At 45.5% G+C, this 21,595-nt stretch overlaps 1 protein-coding gene across 4 annotated transcripts in view; it reads right to left on the minus strand.

Annotated features, from left to right (window-relative positions):
• IL13RA1 (interleukin 13 receptor subunit alpha 1) overlaps nt 1-21,595 on the minus strand; it is a 78,672-nt gene that overhangs the window by 56,188 nt on the left and 889 nt on the right. For all 4 annotated transcript variants that reach the window (XM_081808349.1, XM_081808350.1, XM_081808347.1 and 1 more), the window contains exons 2-4: nt 15,869-16,008; nt 8,234-8,372; nt 6,351-6,471 (exon numbers count right to left, since the gene is read on the minus strand). In XM_081808349.1, coding sequence (XP_081664475.1) covers nt 6,351-6,471; nt 8,234-8,372; nt 15,869-16,008 — 400 coding nt within the window. The remainder of the gene's footprint in view (nt 1-6,350; nt 6,472-8,233; nt 8,373-15,868; nt 16,009-21,595) is intronic.

Raw genomic sequence — 21,595 nt, forward strand, 5'->3', positions numbered from 1 at the left:
TGAAGGTAAAGTATGGACTGTGAGTGGTTAGGATGTATCAACGTAGGTTCATCAGTTGTGTCAAATGTACCACCCTGGGGAGGGGGGGGGATGCAGATAATGGGGGAGGCCATGAATGGTGGGGGCAGAGGGTACATGGGAAATCTCTGTACCTTCCCCTCAGTTTTGTTGTAAATCTAAAACTTCTCTACAAAAATAAAGTCTTTAAAAACAAACCCCAAAACTCAGATCTAATGTATTTACTCCTTCAAAGGCTATGCAAAGAAGTATTTAAATACAGAAAATGCAGGGCGCCTGGGTGGCTCAGTCGGTGAAGCGTCTGCCTTCGGTGAAGCGTCTGCCTTCGGCTCAGGTCATGATCCCAGGATCCTGGGATCGAGCCCTGCAGGGAACCTGCTTCTCCCTCTCCCTCTGTCGCTCCCTCTGCTTGTGCCTTCTCGCTCTCAAATAAATAAAATCTTTAAAGAAAATACAGAAGATGCTCTTGTCCCTTAAGAGATGGTACATAAAGTTTTTCTCCTAGTTGTAGGCCCCTGTGGTTCAGTCTTAGAAACTGTAGTTTCTAAGTTAGTGCCATGGTTAGTTTTTAGATCAGACAGGCCTGGAATGTTTTTCACCCACACCCAGAAACAGAAACTGAAGAAATTTATGACACTTTTGTTACATAACTTAAAAAAAAAAAACTAGGCAGAAAATTAATTTTTTTCAACCAGTGAAAGGAACTTCTCTAATGGGCAATCTTTAAGATTCCTTTGTCACTTCTGTACCTTGGGTGTTTCACATACTCTCATGGACCCCAGATAAGAAATTTTTCAAAAAATTTTGTTGTTGTAATTTGGACAAAATAACAAAAGGGGAAATACTGGGTTTTGAACAGACAACTTTTGGGGACTTCTTGCAAAATACTAGATAAGAACCTGAGCCAGAAGGCATTCAGGTGCTTCCTGTGAAGATTCAGACACTGAAATCCTCCACAGAATCACACTATAGACATAAGGAGGAAATGGACAGATTTAAAGACAATTTCCCCAACTCTGAAGATGATTAATGTGGTAAGAAATGCCCTAAAATTCATTGGCAGAGCTAGTCTGTGGCTACTTTTTTTTTAAAGAATTTATTTATTTATTTGAGAGAGAGAGAATACAAGCTGGGGAGAGAGGAGGGAGAGGGAGAAGCAGACCCCCCGCTGAGCTGGGAGCCTGACATGGGGCTTGATCCCAGGACCCGAGGATCATGACCTGAGCTGAAGACAGACGCTTAACTGACTGAGCCCCCCAGGCGCCCCTAGTCTGTAGCTGTTAAGCCCCCCAGCCTTGCCCTGCCACCTCCCCCAAGCTTTCCTTTCAATGCCAGACTAGCCCTGCAGAACCACAAGTCATTGCCCTGGGGCTTCAAAGTGATTCCAGTTTCTAACTGGGGAGTAGGGAAACAGTCTCTGGCAGTTCGTTTGACATGATTTAACGATTGGTTAAATAACTGGTACCTAAACCAATTCCAAGTGCTTGATAATGAACGACCCAAGCATCTGCCTTTCTTTTGTGGTTTTGATTGGAAAGGATCTCTCTAGGGGAGGGCAGGGGTAGAGGAGGTAAGGACTAGCTGCTAATTCTTCGAAGTGGGGGAAGAAGCCACCGATGCGTACCGGCTACATCTACAAGGGAGTGGGGATGAATAATAGTAATAAAAAAAATATACAGCTCTCACGCACTCATCACTTACTCTGTATGTGGTAGCAGTTGGGCACAGCTCCAAATACTTCTCACCCAATAACAGCCCTTACCCCAACCTTACGAGGTAGCACTAATATTACTATGCCCATTTAACAGAATAATCTGTTAAAAGAATAAGCTGCGGAGTGCTGAGGGCAGAAGAATATAGAATCTGTACCAGCACTGTCCGAGGAAATTTTCTGGGATTACAGAAATGTTTTCTATCTGTGCTGTCCAAGGCAGGAGCCACTGGCCACGTGTGAAAGTGACCAGTAAGACTGAGCAACTGAAGTTTTAATTCGACTTAATTTTAATTAATTTAAAGTCGTATCTAAGTAGTCACAGGGGAGTTGTGGCTTCCGTATCGGACAGCACAGGTCGTATGTACTACAGAAAGAGTCCACGCTGATGACCGATGCTGGGAACACACATGACAAGAAGTGGTGTCCCTGACACCCGCCCCCTCGGGCATCAGTGAGCCACACTCTCTTAGGATGGCTTTGTGAGCCACCCCCAATGGCTGCAGGTTATACTCTGCACAGGGGCATCAACTGAGGGCTGATAGCCAGCCCAAGCACCATTTGCTCTCAGCTCTGGCAAGATGCTACATCAGCCCAGAAGAAGAGGAATCTTTCAACCGAGAGGAAGAAGAATGCTTGTTCCAACTGGTGGGGCCAATTTTTTTTATAATTTATTCACCCAGAGGGGGCGCAGGTTTTGCCATTGGCACAGACTTGTTTTGTGCTAGTACACGCCTCAAGGCACTTCCCTATCTTTGGCTCAGAAGAACTCCAAGGACTGGGCCCCTGTTCTCCTCCAGCCCCGCGCTGACTCCTGCATCCGGATTGCTTTCCGGCACGGGCGGCCATGAAATGAGGGACGGTTTTCACGCTTTTCCTTCCTTCCCCTGCACCTTCTGTAGACACAGATTCTAAAGGTTTTCCCTGCGATTTTGCCAATAACTACTCCAGGGAAAGCAAGAGAAGTTAACAGCATAATAAACACAGGGATGCTACCAACTTCTAAGACATCTTAAAAGCCTGTACGAACGGCTCTCCCCAGACTTCTTCCGAGCAACATCTTCCGAGCCAGGCTACTCCTTGTAGGGCTTAGTTCTCTGGCCCCTTCACTAGCAATTCCTTGGGGGAGTCCGACCGACTCGGTCCTTCTCTCTTTCTCCTCCTGGACCATAATGCTCCTGAGTTGCTTACCCCTCCTAAGTCCTCACGCTAATCCCAAATGTTCTCTAAGCTTTGGAACCTACCACGCATTTCAACCTTCTTTCTGGAGCCCCTACCACGTGTCGGGCCCTGAGGGTAACAAGACACAGCCTCAGCTCTCAAGGGAGACGGCAGCCCGGGGAGGGCTACCGCTAAGTAAACAGGAAGTGACAACACAATGTGCTGAGTACGATGACACAGGAAAGTGCAAGGTACCGCGGGACACGATGACCCAGCACGTATCTAGATATGAGAGGTCAAGGGAGGCTTTCTGGAAGGGAAGTGATGTCTGAGCTGAGCTGAGGACAAAGCAGAGGTGTCCAGGTGAAAGGACGAGGTCCTCACTGCGCGGGGACGCGGCGTGCTGCCACTGTTCCGTTCGAGTGGCCGAAGGGTCTGTTTGAGGAACTGAAAGGCGCTGGGCGCGGGCTGGACGGCAGGGAGGATGCGAGAGGGTGGAAGTGCACAGAGGGAGGAGGAGGAGGAGGCTGGGGCCAGACGGGGCGGAAGGAGCCAGGTCAGAAAGGACTTTTGTCCGTAGTGCTGAGGAGTTTGGACTCTATCCCAAAGCCACCAGGGAGCCACTGCAGGGCTTTAATGAAAGGAGAAACAAGTACCACAAGTGGGCAAGTGAAACTACAAAACCTCAAACGAGAATTGTTGATCTCAGGAGAATAAAATCACCCTTGAGACTGAGCCACATGGTCTCAGTGCCGTCGGGCTTCCCAGGCGGACTCGGCGGGGAGCACCCCGCGCAGCAGGGGAGGAGAGTGCGGGCTTTTCCCGGCGAGCCCGCAGGGGACAGGCCAGAGAGTCCTGCGATGCCGGGATTCGCAGAGCGCTTTGAGACGCCAAAAATTCGTCTCATCACGTCATCGGGCAAAATGGACGTTCCGGGAGCCAAGGCCATGTTTATCCTATAGTTTCAGAAGACCTGGACGTGGCCCCCCGCACCCCATTCTCTCAGAAACAGTCTGAATGAAGCACAGAAGGAGGGACAAGGCCATGGGGAGAGCACACTGCCGACGCGAGTTCTCCCTCTTCCCCAGCCCGGTATCACACAGACGGAACATGGCCCTTCTTCCTCCCTGCTCTTCCCCAGCGCCCATGCTCAGAGAAACCCCCCATGGGTGCAGTCCAACCCCTTCATCCCAGCCCCCCAGCCTTGCCCTGCCACCTCCCCCAAGCTCCACCCTAGCTTCTAAAGAGCATTTGTGTCTCTGCTAGCCTTCATCATACACTGTTATTTTTACACAGGTAATTGGGCTGGGGGCTGTCTCTCCCCCTCTACATTTTAAACTTATGAACAAAGAGCCATGTTTCTTATCTCTGCTGCCTATTCAGTGCTTTACCCACAATGTGTGCCAAATAAAGTCTTACTGAATTGAACTGATTAACCTGGTCCTTTCTTCCTTGTTCCGCTGCTAATAATTCTAGGCTCTAAAAGAAAGGAAATGCTTAAAGATCAATTTAGAAATTTAACACATTTTGTGGATGTGCTCACAAATCTCAGGTATGTTATTTTGTGGGGAGCTAATCTACTTTTTTTTTTAATAGTTGTTTTCTCATCAGTTCCTTAATTTTTTTTTTAATTGATGTAGAGTTGACATACAATGTTACATTAGTTTCAGGTGTTGAGTCAACTTACTTTTTATCACTGGGCATGATATCGTTTTCCTTTTTAAAGGTAGATACCAATCACTCATACGTTGCTGGTGGGAATGTAAAATGATACAGCCACCCTAGAAAATAGTTTGGCAGTTTGCTATAACACAAAATATGCAATTACCATATGACCCAGCAATTGCACTCTTGGGCATTTCTTCCAGAGATATGAAAAGTTATGCTCACATAAAAACCTGAACGTAAGTATTTATAGCAGCTTTACTCATAGCTGCAAACAATTAGAAAGAACCAAGATATCCTTCAATGAATAAATGTTTAAACAAACTGGCACATCCACACCATGGAATAAAAAAAGAAAAAATGAACTACTGATACACACAACTTGGAGGGACCTCAAGGGTATTATGCAGAGTGTTTTTTTTTTTTTTTAAAAAGTCAGCCTCAAACAGTTATATGCTATGTCTATTCTAGTAACATTCTTGAAATGACAAAAATATAGAGATGGAGAAGAGTTTAGTAATTGCCAGAGGCTAGAGACTTGGGGGAGGGAAAGGCGGGGGGAGGTGCAGAAGGGAAGAGGGTATGGGCATAAAATAGCAACTCAGGGGATCCTTGTGGTAATGGAACTGTTCTATATTTACACGTGTGATAAAATTACATAGAACTCACACACACACACACACACACACACACCCCCAAGTGCATGTGACACTGGTGAAATTTGAATAAGGTGGGTGGATTGTAACCACAGCAACTTTCTGGTTTTGATACTGCTTTCTAGTTACAGACCATGTTACCTTTGGGAGAAGCTGCATGAAGGGTGCCCTGGGATCTCCCTGTACAGTTTTTGCAACATCCTGTGGATCTACAGTTACTTTTTAAAGAAAGTAGACACCAAAAGCAGATGCACCTTCCACTGAATCAAACTGCCCATCTTCTTGGATTTGTAAAAAGAATATGTGGTATATATACACAATGGAATACTACCGTTAAAAAAAAAAATGAGATCTTGCCATTTGCAACAACATGGATGGACCTAGAGGGTATTATGGTAAGTGAAAGAAGTCAGACAAATACCATATGATTTCACTTCTATGTAGAATCTAAAAAACAAAACAAACAGACTCTTAAATACAGAGAACAAACTGGTGGTTGCCAGAGGGGAGGTGGGTGGAGGGTGGGTGAAACAGACAAAGGGGATTAAAAGGCACACACTTCCAGTTAAATAAGTTAAATAAAAATAAGTTAAATAAAAAATAAATAAGTCAGGGAGATGCAAAGCACAGCATAGGCAATATAGTCAGTAATACTGCAATAACATGGTATGGTGACAGGTGACAGCTGCACTTACCGAGGTGAGCACTGAGTCATGTACAGAATTGTTGAATTACTATGTCATACACCTGAAACTAATATAACATTGTGTATTAATTTATACTTCAATTAAAAATAATGATAATTAGGGGATGCCTGGGTGGCTCCGTCGGTTAAGCATCCGACTCTTGGTTTCTGCTCAGGTCACAATCTCGGGGTGGTGAGATCGAGCACTGCGTCGGGCTCCATGCTCAGCAGGGAGTCTCCTGGAGACTTTCTCTCTCCCTCTGTACCCCCCTCCCCGTGCTCATGCTCTCTGTCTCAAAATAAATAAATAAAATCTTAAAAAAGTAATGATAAACAAAGCCCCCAAAACCAGGATGTTCTTTTTTCGGTTTTGGTTTTTAAGTAGGTTAGATCCCAACGCTCCCCAAACAATCACAATCAGTCCTTCCCCCACACGTCTCCCATACACACTCACCAATAGTAGAGAGTATAGTTGGTGTCTGGACTTGTATTCCTTCCAGGGAGCCAAGTACACTTCATGTAGCTCAGGTTGTGCCAAACGCATTGTAGTTCAGTCACAGCAGACTCGGGATCACCTAGAAGACCCAGCCAAGGGTTTAGGATGCTTCTTTCCCTGTGAGCCAAACCCGCCAAACCCTCTGGGGCATGAGGGATGGTGAGAGTGTTTTACCAGAAAGCCAATTCCTAATTTCTCATACCATTTTACCCAGAAGGCACCCAGGATGGAGAAAACCCAAATCTAACTTGTTACAACTTTCTCTCTCACCTCCAGATCCCAAGAAAATATCTTTACTATCACTGAGGGACCCTAACTTTGTATTCCTAACTGGAGAGAGTGTTTCATGGTCAAATAATATTTCAGTGGTAGGAAATGAGTATGGCATTCCTAAAGGAGTGTGAAAACACAAACAACCCATATATCTACCTGTCTTTAAAGAAAACAAGTCTATTGAGTTAAAATTTACCTTCCTGTCTTTTGACCAATACTAACACATGTTGTTTTTTTAAAGACGAAACAAACATTCTTCCTGAAGCAGCTTGGGGGAAAGTCAGCATTAATATAACTCTTGGTAGTTGTTTACTGTGTGTTAAGACTTTAGGAGCCATATAATCTTTATCATCTGAAATCCCTACCTTTATAATATAGCCTTTTGAGTTAAGGCATCATGTCCGGATTCTTGAAGGAGTATTATCCAGGGGCATCATCAACCATTTTAATGTCATAGTACAATTTAGGCTTTTTCGTATTATTTATTAAACTTCTAAAGAAATGAGAATGGGGCGGTAAGTTGTTTCAAACCAGGCTCCCAGCCTTGTGGCAGTACTGAATTTTATAGTTTTACAAATGGGACTTCATATACTTCTGATCTGTGCAAGGCAGGTAGAGGGAAAGGCCTGGAGAACGGGCCACATAGTGCTAAGGTTTGGAAGTGGGAGAGATGGGACCCTCCAAACAAGGGGCAACATGGGATTACTAGATGATACGCATCCAGCCTTTACGCGTTGCCGGGCGCTGTTCTAAGCCCCTCGCCTAGACTGACTTCCGTAACCCTTTCGACAGTCCTGGGAGGCAGGTGCTATCATCAAGCCCATTTTACAGCTGAGCAAAGTGAAGTAGGGAGGGGCTAAGTCGTCTGCTCAAGGTCACGCAGCTGTTCCCTGGCAGCACTGCGACTTAAGCGTGGACATCCAGGCTCCAGGAGCCCTGCCCTTCATCAGGATAAGCTCCTCCCTGCACGCAGCCCAAGAGCCAGCAGGACCTGGGTGATGGGCAGGAAGGGGCCTGGGGGCCAAGGCCCAACCTGCCCACGTGGCCACTTTTCCTAGGGCTCGTCCTGAACTGGAGCTAGGCCAGCAGGCCCGTTTTCCTTTTCTAACATCTTTCCCCCAATACATCTTGTCTATCAAGCTAATCTTTCTATCGAATGAGGAAGACAGTATTGGGGGGTTTTCTTAAGGCACTGGACCTGTAATCTGAAGACCTAGAGCAACCCACTCAGTTCCCTTCTTGCTCATAAAATGGAGCGGGCTAATAATCCATGCCTTGCTCGCTTCGCAAGATAAGCTTCTGAGGCTCAATTTAGGGGAGGATGTCTATCTGTGTACATCACATGCCGAGTGATTAAATGCTATAGAACTCTGAGGCACAGTTAGTCAAGTCGTGAGCACCTCGAAGGCAGGGACGTCCTCGTATTTATCACCTAGTACACGTGCCTGGAACTTATCAGACTCAGCAAATATTTGAAAACTGAATGAATTAACGAACACTGAACATAAACATATGGATAATTTGCCTTTCTCCCCCATGTACCAACAAACAGTGCTTTCGCTGGTTACCTTCCGGGGGCGGGGTGCACTTCTCCACCAAAATGCTAGGATTGTCACTTTCATTGGTGCTGCACTGGGACCCCACTTGCAGACAAATCCTCTCATTCAGGGGCACTTCTTTTGAACGATGAGTTTCAGGAGCAATTTTCTAAGGTTCGGAAATTGTAAAAAGGTATTGCTCTAGCAAACATATAGCAAAACACTTAGGTAATAAGACATGAGCATGTTCAAATGTGTAAAAAAAAAAAAAGGGAAGGTTATCAGATGGCACAGGTCAGCGACTCTCAACCTCGGTGATTTTGCTCTCCCTGCCCCCAGCCCCAATCCTGGGACTGTGCTTGACTGTCACAGCTTAGGAGGGCGCAGCCACTGGCATGTGGTAGGCAGATGCCAAGGATGCTACTGAACATGCCTCGGTGCCCAGGACAGCTTTCCCCCCCCCATAGCAAAGAATTAGCCTGCACCAAATGGCAGTGGTGCCACCGTTGAGAAACCCTGGTATAGATAAAAGACAATTTCCCACATTTTAAATGTATAAACACCATGACATTTGCCTATAAACCTACCATGCTAACACATCAACTGTCTAAAAGCAATTTTAAAGGAAACACAGTAAGATTAGCAAAATTAAATTCCTAGGGGCACCTGGGTGGCACAGACGGTTAAGCGTCTATTGGTTTCGGCTCAGGTCGTGGTCTCAGGGTCGTGAGATCGAGCCCCACATCGGGCTCCGCGCTCAGCATGGAGTCTGCTTGGGTTTCTTTCTCCCTCTCTCTCTGCCCCTCCTCCTTGCGCTCCCTCTCTCTCCCTCTCTCTCCCTAAAAATAAATAAATCTTTAAAAAAATTCATTTCCTAACTAGATGCAGTATACTATCAAGATCAAGGTAAAAACTGCTTTAAGAATCCAGTAATCCGGGGCGCCTGGGGGGCTCAGTCGTTGGGCATCTGCCTTTGGCTCAGGTCGTGGTCCCGGGGTCCTGGGATCGAGCCCCGCATCGGGCTCCCTGCTCCGCGGGAAGCCTGCTTCTCCCTCTCCCACTCCCCCTGCTTGTGTTCCCTCTCTCGCTGTGTCCTTCTGTGAAATAAATAAAATCTTTAAAAAAAAAAAAAATCCAGTAATCCTGGTCACTTCTGAGGACAGAAAGTAAAGGAGGCCCTGAGGACCAAAGAGAGACGTCATTAAACATCTTTCTGTACTGTTTGACCATTCTGACTACCTCACACAAACACAGAAATTTTAAACGTTGCTATATGCACGGAGTATACCACACTCTTATTCTGAAAAGTAGATAGGCTTGTGGAACTACAGAAAGCCAACTTATAGACGGCATACAGATACAAATCACAAATCTGGTCAGTATGATTCAGAATAATGAGATTAGAGGGCTCTTTAGGAAATTAACATCTCCCAAGCGGACAGAGGTGGATTAAGAATGAAGCTGCTTTTAATCAGAGCTCCAAGGAGCTTCCTGTTTTGCAATGGTTTCTGACTCAAGTTGGAGATAGCATTTCCTTTTATATACGTGCTGATGGCCCTGAAGGGGAAGATTTGTCACATTTACCTCTATCTGCCCCCCTAAGGAGCTACTCTGCCATTTCCCATGCCTGAGGTCAGCTGAGCATGGGGGCAACTGTGAGATACTCCCAAAACCAAGACATAAGGATGCTCTGAGAGAGGTAGCTAGCAAACCAACAATTAATGAATCATAGCAAAGACATGAAAAAAAGTCACGTTAGAGAGACTGAATATCTCTTAGGCCCAGGCAAGACAGCACTCTGGAAAGGGAGCCAGCTGGTCAGCTCTGAAGAAAAGACAAACAAAGGTGTGTGAGCAAACTTCTGGCAGGGAGAAAAGAGGGGGATTTGGGCCCATAGACAATGAGTACTTCTGTCCACTGGCAAAGCTATGCCTACCTTCAGTGAGACCTCTAGCTACTCTTAGCCAAGTACATTTGCACAACTAATTTCTGATTCCTTCACAAGAAACCTACTTATCATTTGGCTTTCTATATAGTTGCTGCCTACAGGGATGGAACACACCAGTTACGCCAACAGAAAGCTTTCTAGAATGTTTTTTCACCGTGACAGTTCTTGTGGCAAAGTAAGGAACTGGCCCTTGAGAGATGAATGTGTGCTGAGGAAATGAGGGTTCTCAGCCTGTGAAAGTGAAGACCAGCCCCAGGATCACGGTTACGGTGGCACAAAAGTTCCAAGTGCAAATTTCACCGTCACAATTTTACTAAGCTCAAGTCCTATATACCCCTGAAGGAGCCACCCTGACCCAAGGATCCTTGATAATTCTTGTTTGGAAGCAGCCTCTGTTCTTTGAAGATACCAGGTGGAACATGTATGGTTAAATGCCATAAATTAGAATCATCATGGGAAAAACCCCAGTTCTCTTATTATATTAGATACCGTTCCAGTGAGAAGGCTGAGGAATTTTATTACACAAAGATTTTTATTATAATCAAATTTTTTAAATTAAAAAAATACTTTAGTACTTAATCTGAACCTTGTCCTTGGGGGCATATAAATAATAACTGAGAGGGGCGCCTGGGTGGCTCAGTCGATGGGCGTCTGCCTTCGGCTCAGGTCATGATCCCAGGGTCCTGGGATCGAGCCCCGCATCGGGCTCCCTGCTCCGCAGGAAGCCTGCTTCTCCCTCTCCCGCTCCCCCTGCTTGTGTTCCCCCTCTCGCTGTGTCTCTCTCTGTCAAATAAATAAATAAAATCTTTAAAATAATAATAATAATAATAACAACTGAGAAAAGAGACAGTGGGGGAAAAACAAAATCATTTTTAAAAATCTCTTTCAGGGGCGCCTGGGTGGCTCAGTCGGTGAAGCGTCTGCCTTCGGCTCAGGTCATGATCTCAGGGTCCTGGGATCAAGCCCCACACCAGACTCCCTGCTCGTAGGGAGCTTGCTTCTCCCTCTCCCTCTGCCGCTCCCCCTGCTTGTGCTTTCTCTCTCTCTCTCTCAAATAAATAAAATCTTTAAAAAAAAAAACTCTTTCAAAGTTTAAGGTAAACAATATTATATTGGCATGAAAAAAAGGAGAAACCCCAGTTGTCAATGATCACCAAGTCCAGCACATCTCTATCAGACAAGGAACTAAATCCCTCCCAGCAGATCTTGAAGAGATAAGGCTGATGGCTCCCACATGACTTTCGGCTGTGGTGACTCATTCCCCTGGTAGCTGCTGTAGGACACTCTGCTCCACCCCTTGGGGAATCTGGGCTTCTTTGAAAATTTATCAAAAACCAAGGCCAGAGTCCTGAACTGGTCCCTCCCCGCTCAGGACCAATGTTCATTTGGCTGGATCACACCTTTCCCAATTCCAGATTCCTTTCTCAGTAGAAAAAGAGAGTTGGACTCAGCTCCTGCCTCTCTGGATGCCTGGATGGAACAATAGCTAAATTTATTCACCTAGTGAGACTTGCTATCTCTGGGTGATAAAAGCGATCTAATCTGATGCCAAAGTACATAAATCAACATTCTTTTTAACAACAACAAGCCAAAAAACAAAAACAAAATCAAAACTTGATGCCAGATCCTCCTACTTGCCAGATTGGGAAACTAGCAGATATCGCTAAAACAATGGTGGAGGGCAGCCACTTAAAACTGACCTTGTGTTTTTATTTTTTATTTATTTATTTGACAGAGAGAGAGAGAGAGAGCACAAGTAGGCAGAGTGGCAGGCAGAAGGAGAGGGAGAAGCAGGCCCCCGGCTGAGCAGGGAGCCCGACGCCGGGCTCGATCCCAGGACCTGGGATCATGACCTGAGCCAAAGGCAGCTGCTTACTGACTGACCCACCCAGGCGCCCCTGGCCTTGTATTTTTAAAAAATCATCTATGAATCCCTATCTCTCGTGTTAATGGTCCTCCAATTCGAAGATTGAAAATGACCTCAAGGGTTTATCTCATTTAGCAACTTAGGATCTTTAGATGGTCGCATAAGCCCCCCTAACATGTACAAACTATCCGAAAGCCACTCCTTCAATATGCTTCAAAGCACATATACGCCCCAGTTTTGTCTGATGATGGCAATGCGTTGTCTAAAGGTTGGAAAGGGGAAAAGGAAATCACTCCTGCCGTTCACGGTCAGCCTCAGGATTATAAACTTCAAAAGGTTGGCCAGGAAATCTCCCATCATTGATTACAAGGGATAATCCGTGTTTATCACGGGTGGACAGCCATGAACACCGTCAAATGGCTGGAATATAAAGGAGCAGGCCTTAGGCAGAGGTCTCCCTTCGTGGTCTCCATCTGGTCTCCTCAGGGGCAAAATGGAGGGTAATATTAGGTTGAACCACATGACCTAAAAAAGCAACAATTTCACGTGATTCAACTTAACAATAATAATAAAAGCTGACAATTATTGAACGTTAACGTGGTGCCAGATGCATTACAAACATCATCTCCTTGAATACACGCACCATTCACACAAAGTAGGTCCTACCCCAGCATTTTACAAACAAGGAACTGGAAGCTCAGAGAGGTTAAGTGACTTGCTCAGGGTCACACACCTCCGAAAGGCAAAGAGGCAAATGTTCAAACCCAGTTCTGTCTAATTCCACTGCCTCCTAAAGCTACTTTCAAGTCTAAATGTCTGTATCTACACTGTGGAATGAGCCCCATTTCTAGGCTAAACTACCACCATGTCTACCTGATCGATCCTCGGGTGTGCTTGGCTGCCTAATGAATGTGGACCTGTTAGGAAAAAAAGGTGACCTCTCCTCAGTTTCAATGAGACACTTAGGCGAAGGACTTCAAGGTCTTTCCCAGAATTTCTCAAGGCTGAACTAGGAAAGTGGCCACCAAGAATCCAAATGCCTACGGCCCCTCCTTAGGAACAAGAGGAAGCCAACAGTGTGAAAAGGGGAACTCAACTCCTGAAAGCATTACAGGCTTCTTTTTGCATCGACAGCATCTCTTTTTTTGTTTGTTTGCTTTTATTTAATTGAAGTATAGTTGACCTACAATGTGATATTAGTTTCCGGTGCACAACATAGTGATTTGACATTTATATACCCTACCCGGTGATCCCCGTGATAAGTCTAGTTACCAACTGCCACCACACAAAGTTATTACAATATTATTGGCTATATTCTCTATGCTGTACTTTTCATCTCCATGTCTTATTTATTTTATAACTGAAAGTTTGAATGACTTAATTCCCTTCACCTACTTCACCCATCCTCCATCCCCTGCAACCATCAGTTTGTTCTCTGTATCTGTGAATCTGTTTCAGTTTGGTTTTGTTTGTTCCTTTTGTTTTTTAGATTCCACATGAGAGAAATCATATGGTATTTGTCTTTGGTTCCATCCATGTTGTCACAAATGGCCACATTTCATTCTTTTTTATGGCTGAGTAATATTATATACATATAATATGTGTGTATATATATATATATATATATATATATATATACACACCACATCTTTATCCAGTCGTCTATCCATCTATCAGTAGACACTTAGGTTGTTGCTTCTATCCCTTGGCTATTGGAAATTGGCCATTGTAAATAATGCTGCAATAAACACAGGCGTGCGTGTATCTTTTTAAATGAGTGTTTTCATTTTCTTCAGGTAAATACCCAGAAGTGGAATTGCTAGATCATAGGGCAGTTCTATTTTTAATTTTTTTTTTTTTAGATTTTTTTTTTTTATTTATTTATTTGAGAGAGAATGAGAGAGAGCAAGCACATGAGAGGGGGGAGGGTCAGAGGGAGAAGCAGACTCCCCACTGAGCAGGGAGCCCGATGCGGGACTCGATCCAGGGACTTCGGGATCATGACCTGAGCCGAAGGCAGTCGCCCAACCAACTGAGCCACCCAGGTGCCCCCTATTTTTAATTTTCTGAGGAACCTCCATATTGTTTTCCATAGCGGCTGTACCAATTTACATTCCCACCAATGGTGCAAGAGGGTTCCCTTGTCTCCACATCCTCGCCAACACTTGATATTTCTTGTCCTTTTTTTTTCTAAGATTTTGTTATTAAGTAATCTCTACAGCCAATGTGGGGCTCAAACTTACAACCCCGAGATCAAGAGTTGCATGCTCCACTGACTGAGCCAGCCAGGTGCCCCAATATTTCTTGTCTTTTTGATACTAGTCATCCAGACAGGTATGAGGTGATTTATCTAATTGTGGTTTTGATTTGTATTTCCCCAACGATGAGTGATGCTGAGCATCTTTTCACATGTCTGGTGGCCATCTGTACGTCTTCTTTGGAAAAATGTCTATTCAGGTTTAGAGAACCTCCTTTAAAATGCAAATACTTCTGGGGTGCCTGGGTGGCTCAGTCGGTTAAACTGCCAACTCTTGATTTTGGCTCAGGTCATGATCTCGGGGTCCTGGGACTGAGTCCCCTGTCGGGCTCCATGCTCAGTGGGGAGTCGGCTTGAGATTCTCTCTCCCTCTCCCTCTCCCCACTGCACTCTCTCTCTCTAAAATAAATAAATCTTTACAAAAATTAAGAATAAATAAAATGCAAATACTCCTGAGTAGCCTCAATTCTTCATCAGCGAACACCTGAGCCATAATTAACACCTCAGCAGAAAAGGGGCAAGAAAGGCAGATTAGCAAGTTTCCCTCAAGAGGAAGAACCTTTTCCATCCTCGCTTTATTAAGCTTTCACATACATTATTTGCCGTGTCCCAGCAAGCCAGGGAAGTGAGTAAAGCCATACTTTACACAGCAGGAAACTAAGGCTCAGAGAGGTTAGGTAACTCGCCCAGGCCACAGAGATAGCTGAGTGGTCCGCCAACTAGAACCCAGTTCTCCTGACTCTCCCTGCCACCGAGCTGCATGAATCTGATGATCTCGAAATTCACTGAGCCAAAGCCCTGTCACTAATAACAACTTCTCTTTCAGCCTCCTCACAATCCTGGACAAATTCAACCCCAAATGTCCCTGACCTCCCCCTTCACTGAAAGAAGGCATAAAGATATAAAACAGTTTTGGACAGATGATCTGATGCTTTGAAGAACCTGTCAATTAGAAGGGGCTTCAAACCAATCAGGCCTGAGCGAAAATTCCGTTGAATAAGACTATCATAAAGAATCTGAAATGATCCAATCCCGTTAACAAAAATTCACTTATGCCCGTTGACCACATCTGACTGGGAAGGCTGAATGTTCCCCTCATTTTTCCTCAGGCACCGGGAAACCTAGTCAAGCCTATCTGCCACAGACGTCTTATTTTTTCACTTGCCATGCGGCCATTTACTCTTGCGTTGCATGGTTCCTGCATATCTGTGTGCATGTTGTTAGCAAGACGGTGAACGTGAAAGCTCCCTGAGAAACTGGAAGTGTGGTCTACATACGAGGCTACAGGCAGGAACACGGGAACACATTTTAACATAATTACTTGTTCAGTGCCTAGTAGATAAAAGATATCTGGTAGTTCCTAACAGAGTAATCTCATTGCATTTGATTATCAGATAATGAGCAAATATTTTCAAATGTTCAAATGCTCAGTTTTTTTCCAACAGTCTTTTCAGCCATTTTCCCAGGTAAAATTGGGACACGACCCAAAACAAAATTCCCACTTTGAAGTAAGATTGGAATTCCGTTTATTCTTGGCTCCAGTTCATAGTGTTCACTTTACCTCGTCAATGCAATACGTTCCAGAACACTTACCTTATCCTGCTTGTTGTCAAAATGACTAAAATACCGTAAGGTGCAATTCGGGCTGGCTCCCTCAGGAGGATCCCATGTCCAGATGACCGTGCAGAGGTTTTCAACAGAAACATTCAAATTTGTCACAGGTGGCTGAGTTTCTGCTCAAATCAAGCACAAGAAGTAAATTTAGCAACATCAGCCAGTGCTTTCAGGGGGCCACGTGAGCCATTCCTCCCAGTCCTAGAGGCCAAGAATACTAAAACTGAGTTAACCACAGCTAACATTTATTGAGCCAGGCACTGTTCTAAGTACTCTCCCCACTAATCCACTGGCTCCTCACAACCATCTGGCAAGATAGGGACTATCAGCCTCATCTTAAAGATGAAATGACGGAGGTCAAGAACAACGAGTCACTTGCCCCATGTCCCATAGCTCATAAACGCCAGAGTCGGGATACAGACCCAGAAAGTGTGCCTCCAAGGCCACATTCTGAATTACTTGCTATAGTGTGGACACAGGGAAGAGTATAGTCTTAAATTTCCGTTTCCCTCCTGCAGGAATTTGGGGTTCCCTATGCTTGGGACCTACACCTCACTCGACAGAGCCACGTCAATCTCAGCAGTTCTGGGCGTGAGTTTAAGCAGCATATCTTTTCCTCATGCTTGCTAACGTGACCTGGTAACAGTTTTTATAACTTTTCCAGAGAAGTCCTGAAAGAGATTTAAGAGTCCTTGTTGTTCCCTTGAGGTCTGACAATAAACAGCTGGGACTGTAGCCTTGACTAATCTGAAGAGGGAAGAGAAGAGGAGAAACTGAACCAGTGTCTCAAAAGTATGTTTCATTTGGAGAAAACCCACCACTGCCTCTACCAAATACTTAGTGACTCTACTATTTTGGACCAAGTTCTATCGGCAGGGAAAGGAGTTTGCTTCTGCCCAACGCAGGGAAATACATAGAGCGGGGGTTGGGGGAACGAAACATCATCTCAAACTTTGCTGACAGCTCCTGTGACCAGGACTACCAGAACTGTCCCCCAGAAAGTGGATGAGGAGCGTACAGGGACTCTCTGTCCTATCTTTGCAACTTTTCTGTAAATTGAAAATCACTCCAAAATAAAGTTTATTAAATTAAAAAAAAAAAATCCCTCCAAATGGTCCAATGTTGCAAGCAATCATTAGTAATTACTTACGAGCCACAGTTGTCTTAATTTGTCAATCCAGAGAGCTGTATTTTTTACTCTATGCCAACACTCTGGAGTGCACTGGGCCTCTTACGGGATCTGTAAATACTTACATCATCACCTTCCTCTTTAACTGAACAAAAAATGCCTTTTGTCCCCAAACAGGAGCCCCACAGGCACTACATAGTTGCCATTTCCCCAAACTTCAGTTTTAGTCATAGCAGCCTGCAAAGGCCCTGGACTTTGGGTATTCATTCCCTCTTTCCCAACTCTTCTACCATTAGTTTTTCCACAAGGCTGACCAAAGGCCCAACTGTGGGCAGGAGCAGCCCACAGCAGGACCAGCGGAAGCAGAAAATTCCTACTGCACTGCATCAAAACCCAGCTAGTGTCTGGAAGCCCCCACGGCTCGGGCAACAGTGCTAACGTAAGGATTCGAAGCAATGACTAGCGAGTACAGCTACTCCATTTTGGTCTTTCTAACATCACGTGGATGAAACTTTGGAAGACAAATCATTTGTCAGCTATGGAGCCTCTAATAAAACCTTTGTTCCGGGGCACCTGGGTGGCTCAGTCGGGTGAACGTCGGACTCTTGGTTTTGGCTCAGGTCATGAGATCGAGCCCCGTGTTGGGCTCCGCGCTCAGCACAGAGTCTGCTTGAGATTCTCTCTCCACCCCTCCCTCCCCCTGCTCTTTCTCTCTCTCTCTCAAATAACTCTTTAAATAAATAAATAGTACATAAATAATAAAAAAAATAAAAACTTTGTTCCTCCTAAAGACTATAATCTACTTTAGGTGTCTCAGTCTTATTCTCTACTTTCCAGAAACAGAGTGCAGCAAACTTGCTGACGCTCTACCTTCCTACCCCCCACACAAAAATTAAAGCTCTGATAATAAAAAAAATACCACCTATTTATGGTTCACATAAATCACACTTCAATCTTCAAGACTTATAAAATCTACTTTTTAACCTCAGTATTTTGATAGAACAATAGCCTGCATTATTTCCAATCTCTCCAATGGGTTTATTTTCTCCCCATCTGTTCTGAAGTGCCTTTTAGTCAAATCTTCTAATTGGTTTGCATTTTAGGGTACTTGTGGCTATCTGCCATCCTTTTTTTCTCCCCTAATGGTTCCTTCCATTTCCCTTGAGATTTTTCTACTTCTTATACTTTAAAATACATGCACGTGCACACACACATACACACACTTGTCCAGAAACTTTAAATACATAATCTCCAAACATTTAGATAGAAATGAATACGTGTGTATATGCATATAACACACTGAGATACGTACATAAATAAGTGGTGACTGTACTTCTTGTAAAGATCTCTGACAGCTCCTCATGTGTAAGACATAATATACTTTCAGTAGAGTGTAGGATTAAGAGCATGGACTCTGGAGCCAGACTGCCTGAGTTCCTGCCCCAGCTCTGCTACTTACTAGCTGGATAGTTACTTAACCTCTCTATGCTCTAGTTTTCTTATATGTAACACAAGGATAAAAATAATAACCCATCAAAAAAGGGTCATTTTGAGGATGAACTGAGTTAATACAGATAAAATGCTCAGAACAGTGCTCGGCCCAAAGCAAGTGCTATGGAAATGTTAGCTATCTACTTTCTTTTTGAAGAAACAAAACAGCTCTCAACAGTTGCTTTGGTTGGCTGTGGAACGTATACGTGCCCGCAGCCTGTGAGACAGAACAAGTTAGACCATTTCTTAGAGGTTGATCACTGCCTTCCGAAAAGGGGAATGGGCAGGCGGGAGGGACTCAAGTGGGTGGCTCCCCCCAACTCAACTTCAGACCTCAAGTGAGTCTGTATGGTCATGAAGCACAGCGTCCCATTCTACTTAGGAACTGACACGGTCCGTGCTCTTTCTAATAAGGCATGTTGCTTAGCGATTCACTTTTGCTCTCCCCTACCCCATTCCAGGAGCTGGCAGCGGCATGCATATTCCGGGAAAAGTTAATCACAACAGTCATACATGAGTCACCGCCTCCTTCCCTTACATCTAGTCAGTCATCAATGTCTGTCCATTTCTTCTTGCAACATCTCTTCTAATCATCCCAATTACACCAGCGTGCTCTGCTGGGCCCCTCGAGGCAGGCTGACCCCAGTTAAGTCCTGGCCCTGGACAGGAGACACTTACAACACATCTTTCTAGCAGACATCTTCAACCCTGGAGCCCTGCATAGCTTTACATTCCAGCGATTCCTGTTACCCGGTCAGGTCTCCCTGCTTGCTTCTCCTCCGCTGTCATGTCCCTCGTGCCGTGCCCCGCTCAGCACCTTCGTGGGCAAACGAAACTCTTCCGCCTCGACTGACTTTGCCAACACACCCTCCTGCCAAGCCGGGCTGCTCACTGCCCACAAAGGAGCACCCTCTGCCCCCGCACTCCTGCGTCTCTGCTCCTGCTCTTCTCCTCCAACTCGGAAGAATTTCTCCACCCACTCAAATTCCACCCATCCTGAAGGTCTAGCTCAAGTTTTTACCACTTCCCCGCAACTGCCGGCCCTCACGGCTCTCCCTCCTCCGGACGCCTACAGTGCTTACGGTTTGGACCACGCGCTGTGGCCCTTATAAAGCGAGTCTCCAATATACGGTCAGTCACTTCTTAACAGATGACCTGGACATCTGTTCATGGGTCCCAACCAATCCTGCCCTGCTGCTCTGGGAGGTGCCCAGCTCCTCTCCCAGCCAAGGACTCCCCTCCCTTCAACAGAGGGAGGCAGTGAATACAGTGGTCAAGGGCATGAACTCTGGAGTCTGGCCACCGGGACTGGAAGCCTCGCTCCACTCTACCATAATCCACGAGGCCTGGAGCAAGGCTCTTTTTTTTTTTTTTAAGATTTTATTTATTTATTCATGAGAGACAGAGAGAGAGAGAGAGAGAGAGGCAGAGGGAGAAGCAGGCTCCCAAGGAGCAGGGAGCCTGATGTGGGACTCGATCCCAGGACCCCGAGATCATGACCTGAGCCGAAGGCAGACGCTTAACCATCTGAGCCACCCAGGCGCCCTGGAGCAAGGCTCTTAACCTCACCGTGCCTCAGCTACCTCATATACAAGATGTGACTCACAGCAGCACCTACAGGATAGGTTTTGTGTAAAGACGAAATGAAACAACATAAGTGAAAAAACTCACAACACTGCGTGGCACAGAGTATATTAAACACTATAGAATGCTAGTTGTGGTTATTAAGACACGCCACCACGTGGACCAGCAGCCTAAACAGACTAAACAAAGCTGGTAACCTAATCATTTTTATGAACACTGAGAAGCTTAGAGCTAGGAAGAGCCCTTAGAACTTACGGATCAGGTAACTGCCACGTGAGCACGGGGAAATGACTAGCCCAGAGCCCCACAGCTGGGAAATGTCAGAAAACTTAAGTCCCCTGTTTCTTTTTTTTTTCCTTCACCATACCTCCTTGCAATTCTATCAATATTTTTTAAAAAGATTTTATTTATTTATTCGACAGAGAGCACAAGTAGGCAGAGTGGCAGGCAGAGGAAGAGGCAGCCGGACGTGGGGCTCGATCCTAGGACCCCAGGATCATGACCTGAGCTGAAGGCAGCCCCTTTTAACCGACTGAGCCACCCAGGTGCCCCTATCAATATTTTTTCTAATGGGAAAAAAGTTTCTATATTCTAAGTAACCAAGTTACCAATGAACCGCTGAGACAAAACTGATTAAGTGGGGGGTTGCCGGGCATTATCTAGAAGGCCAGCTGTTGTTACAGCTGTTTGTGTGGGAGTCTGTCGGAGGGAAGGTGTTGGAGCAGGGCGGTGAAAATCAGGAGCCCAATGAGTGGGGTGACCCTCAACAAGTCCCTTCCCTTCTCTGCACTGAGCTTCCTCATACGGGTTTAAGAATCCGATCCCCCACCTGCACTGGAGGCACGTAGGGGGCGGCAAGGATTATGCTGTACACCCTAAGGCTCTCCGAGAACCCCCAGAGCCTGGCTCAGAGCTCAACAACGCAGACGCTTGAATAATTATTAACTGGAAACTTCAAACCTGCCTCAGGCCTCCACTTTAAATGCCACCTTTTCAGTAAGGGCTTCCCACTTCACCCTATTTATAACGGCAAACCCCTTCCCGGCTTCGTTTTTCTTCATTGTACTTGGTGCCATCTGACAACCTGATATTTTACTCCCCGCCTCCCCGCACCCCCCAACCCCGGGACTCTGCCAATAGCACGGAAGCTGTACAGGGCGGGGGCTTGGTCTGTTTCACTCACCCCCAGCCCCTAGACCACCACCTGGCATAGAGCAGCCTGCATACGTTTTGTTGACTGAATCAATAGAGGGCATCAAGATTTCCCAATCAACACTTCAACTTGGGTTTCAAACCCCAACACACTGGTGAAAATGCAATAAGCAAATTGTGGGCGTCTGTGTCAATATGGTAATAAAACCTCTCAAATTTGGAGCCACTGTGGTCACCCGACGTGGCCAGAAGGCCACTCGAGCCGGGAGCTGTCCGTGAGGAAGTCATTCTACTTTTCCCGGTAGAACTCTGCCCGGCTGATTAATGAAAAGCTGCCACACAGGGTGAGG

This window comes from Leptonychotes weddellii, chromosome X (assembly GCF_054177405.1).
Source record: "Leptonychotes weddellii isolate Sample4059 chromosome X, ASM5417740v2, whole genome shotgun sequence".
NCBI lineage: Eukaryota > Metazoa > Chordata > Mammalia > Carnivora > Phocidae > Leptonychotes > Leptonychotes weddellii.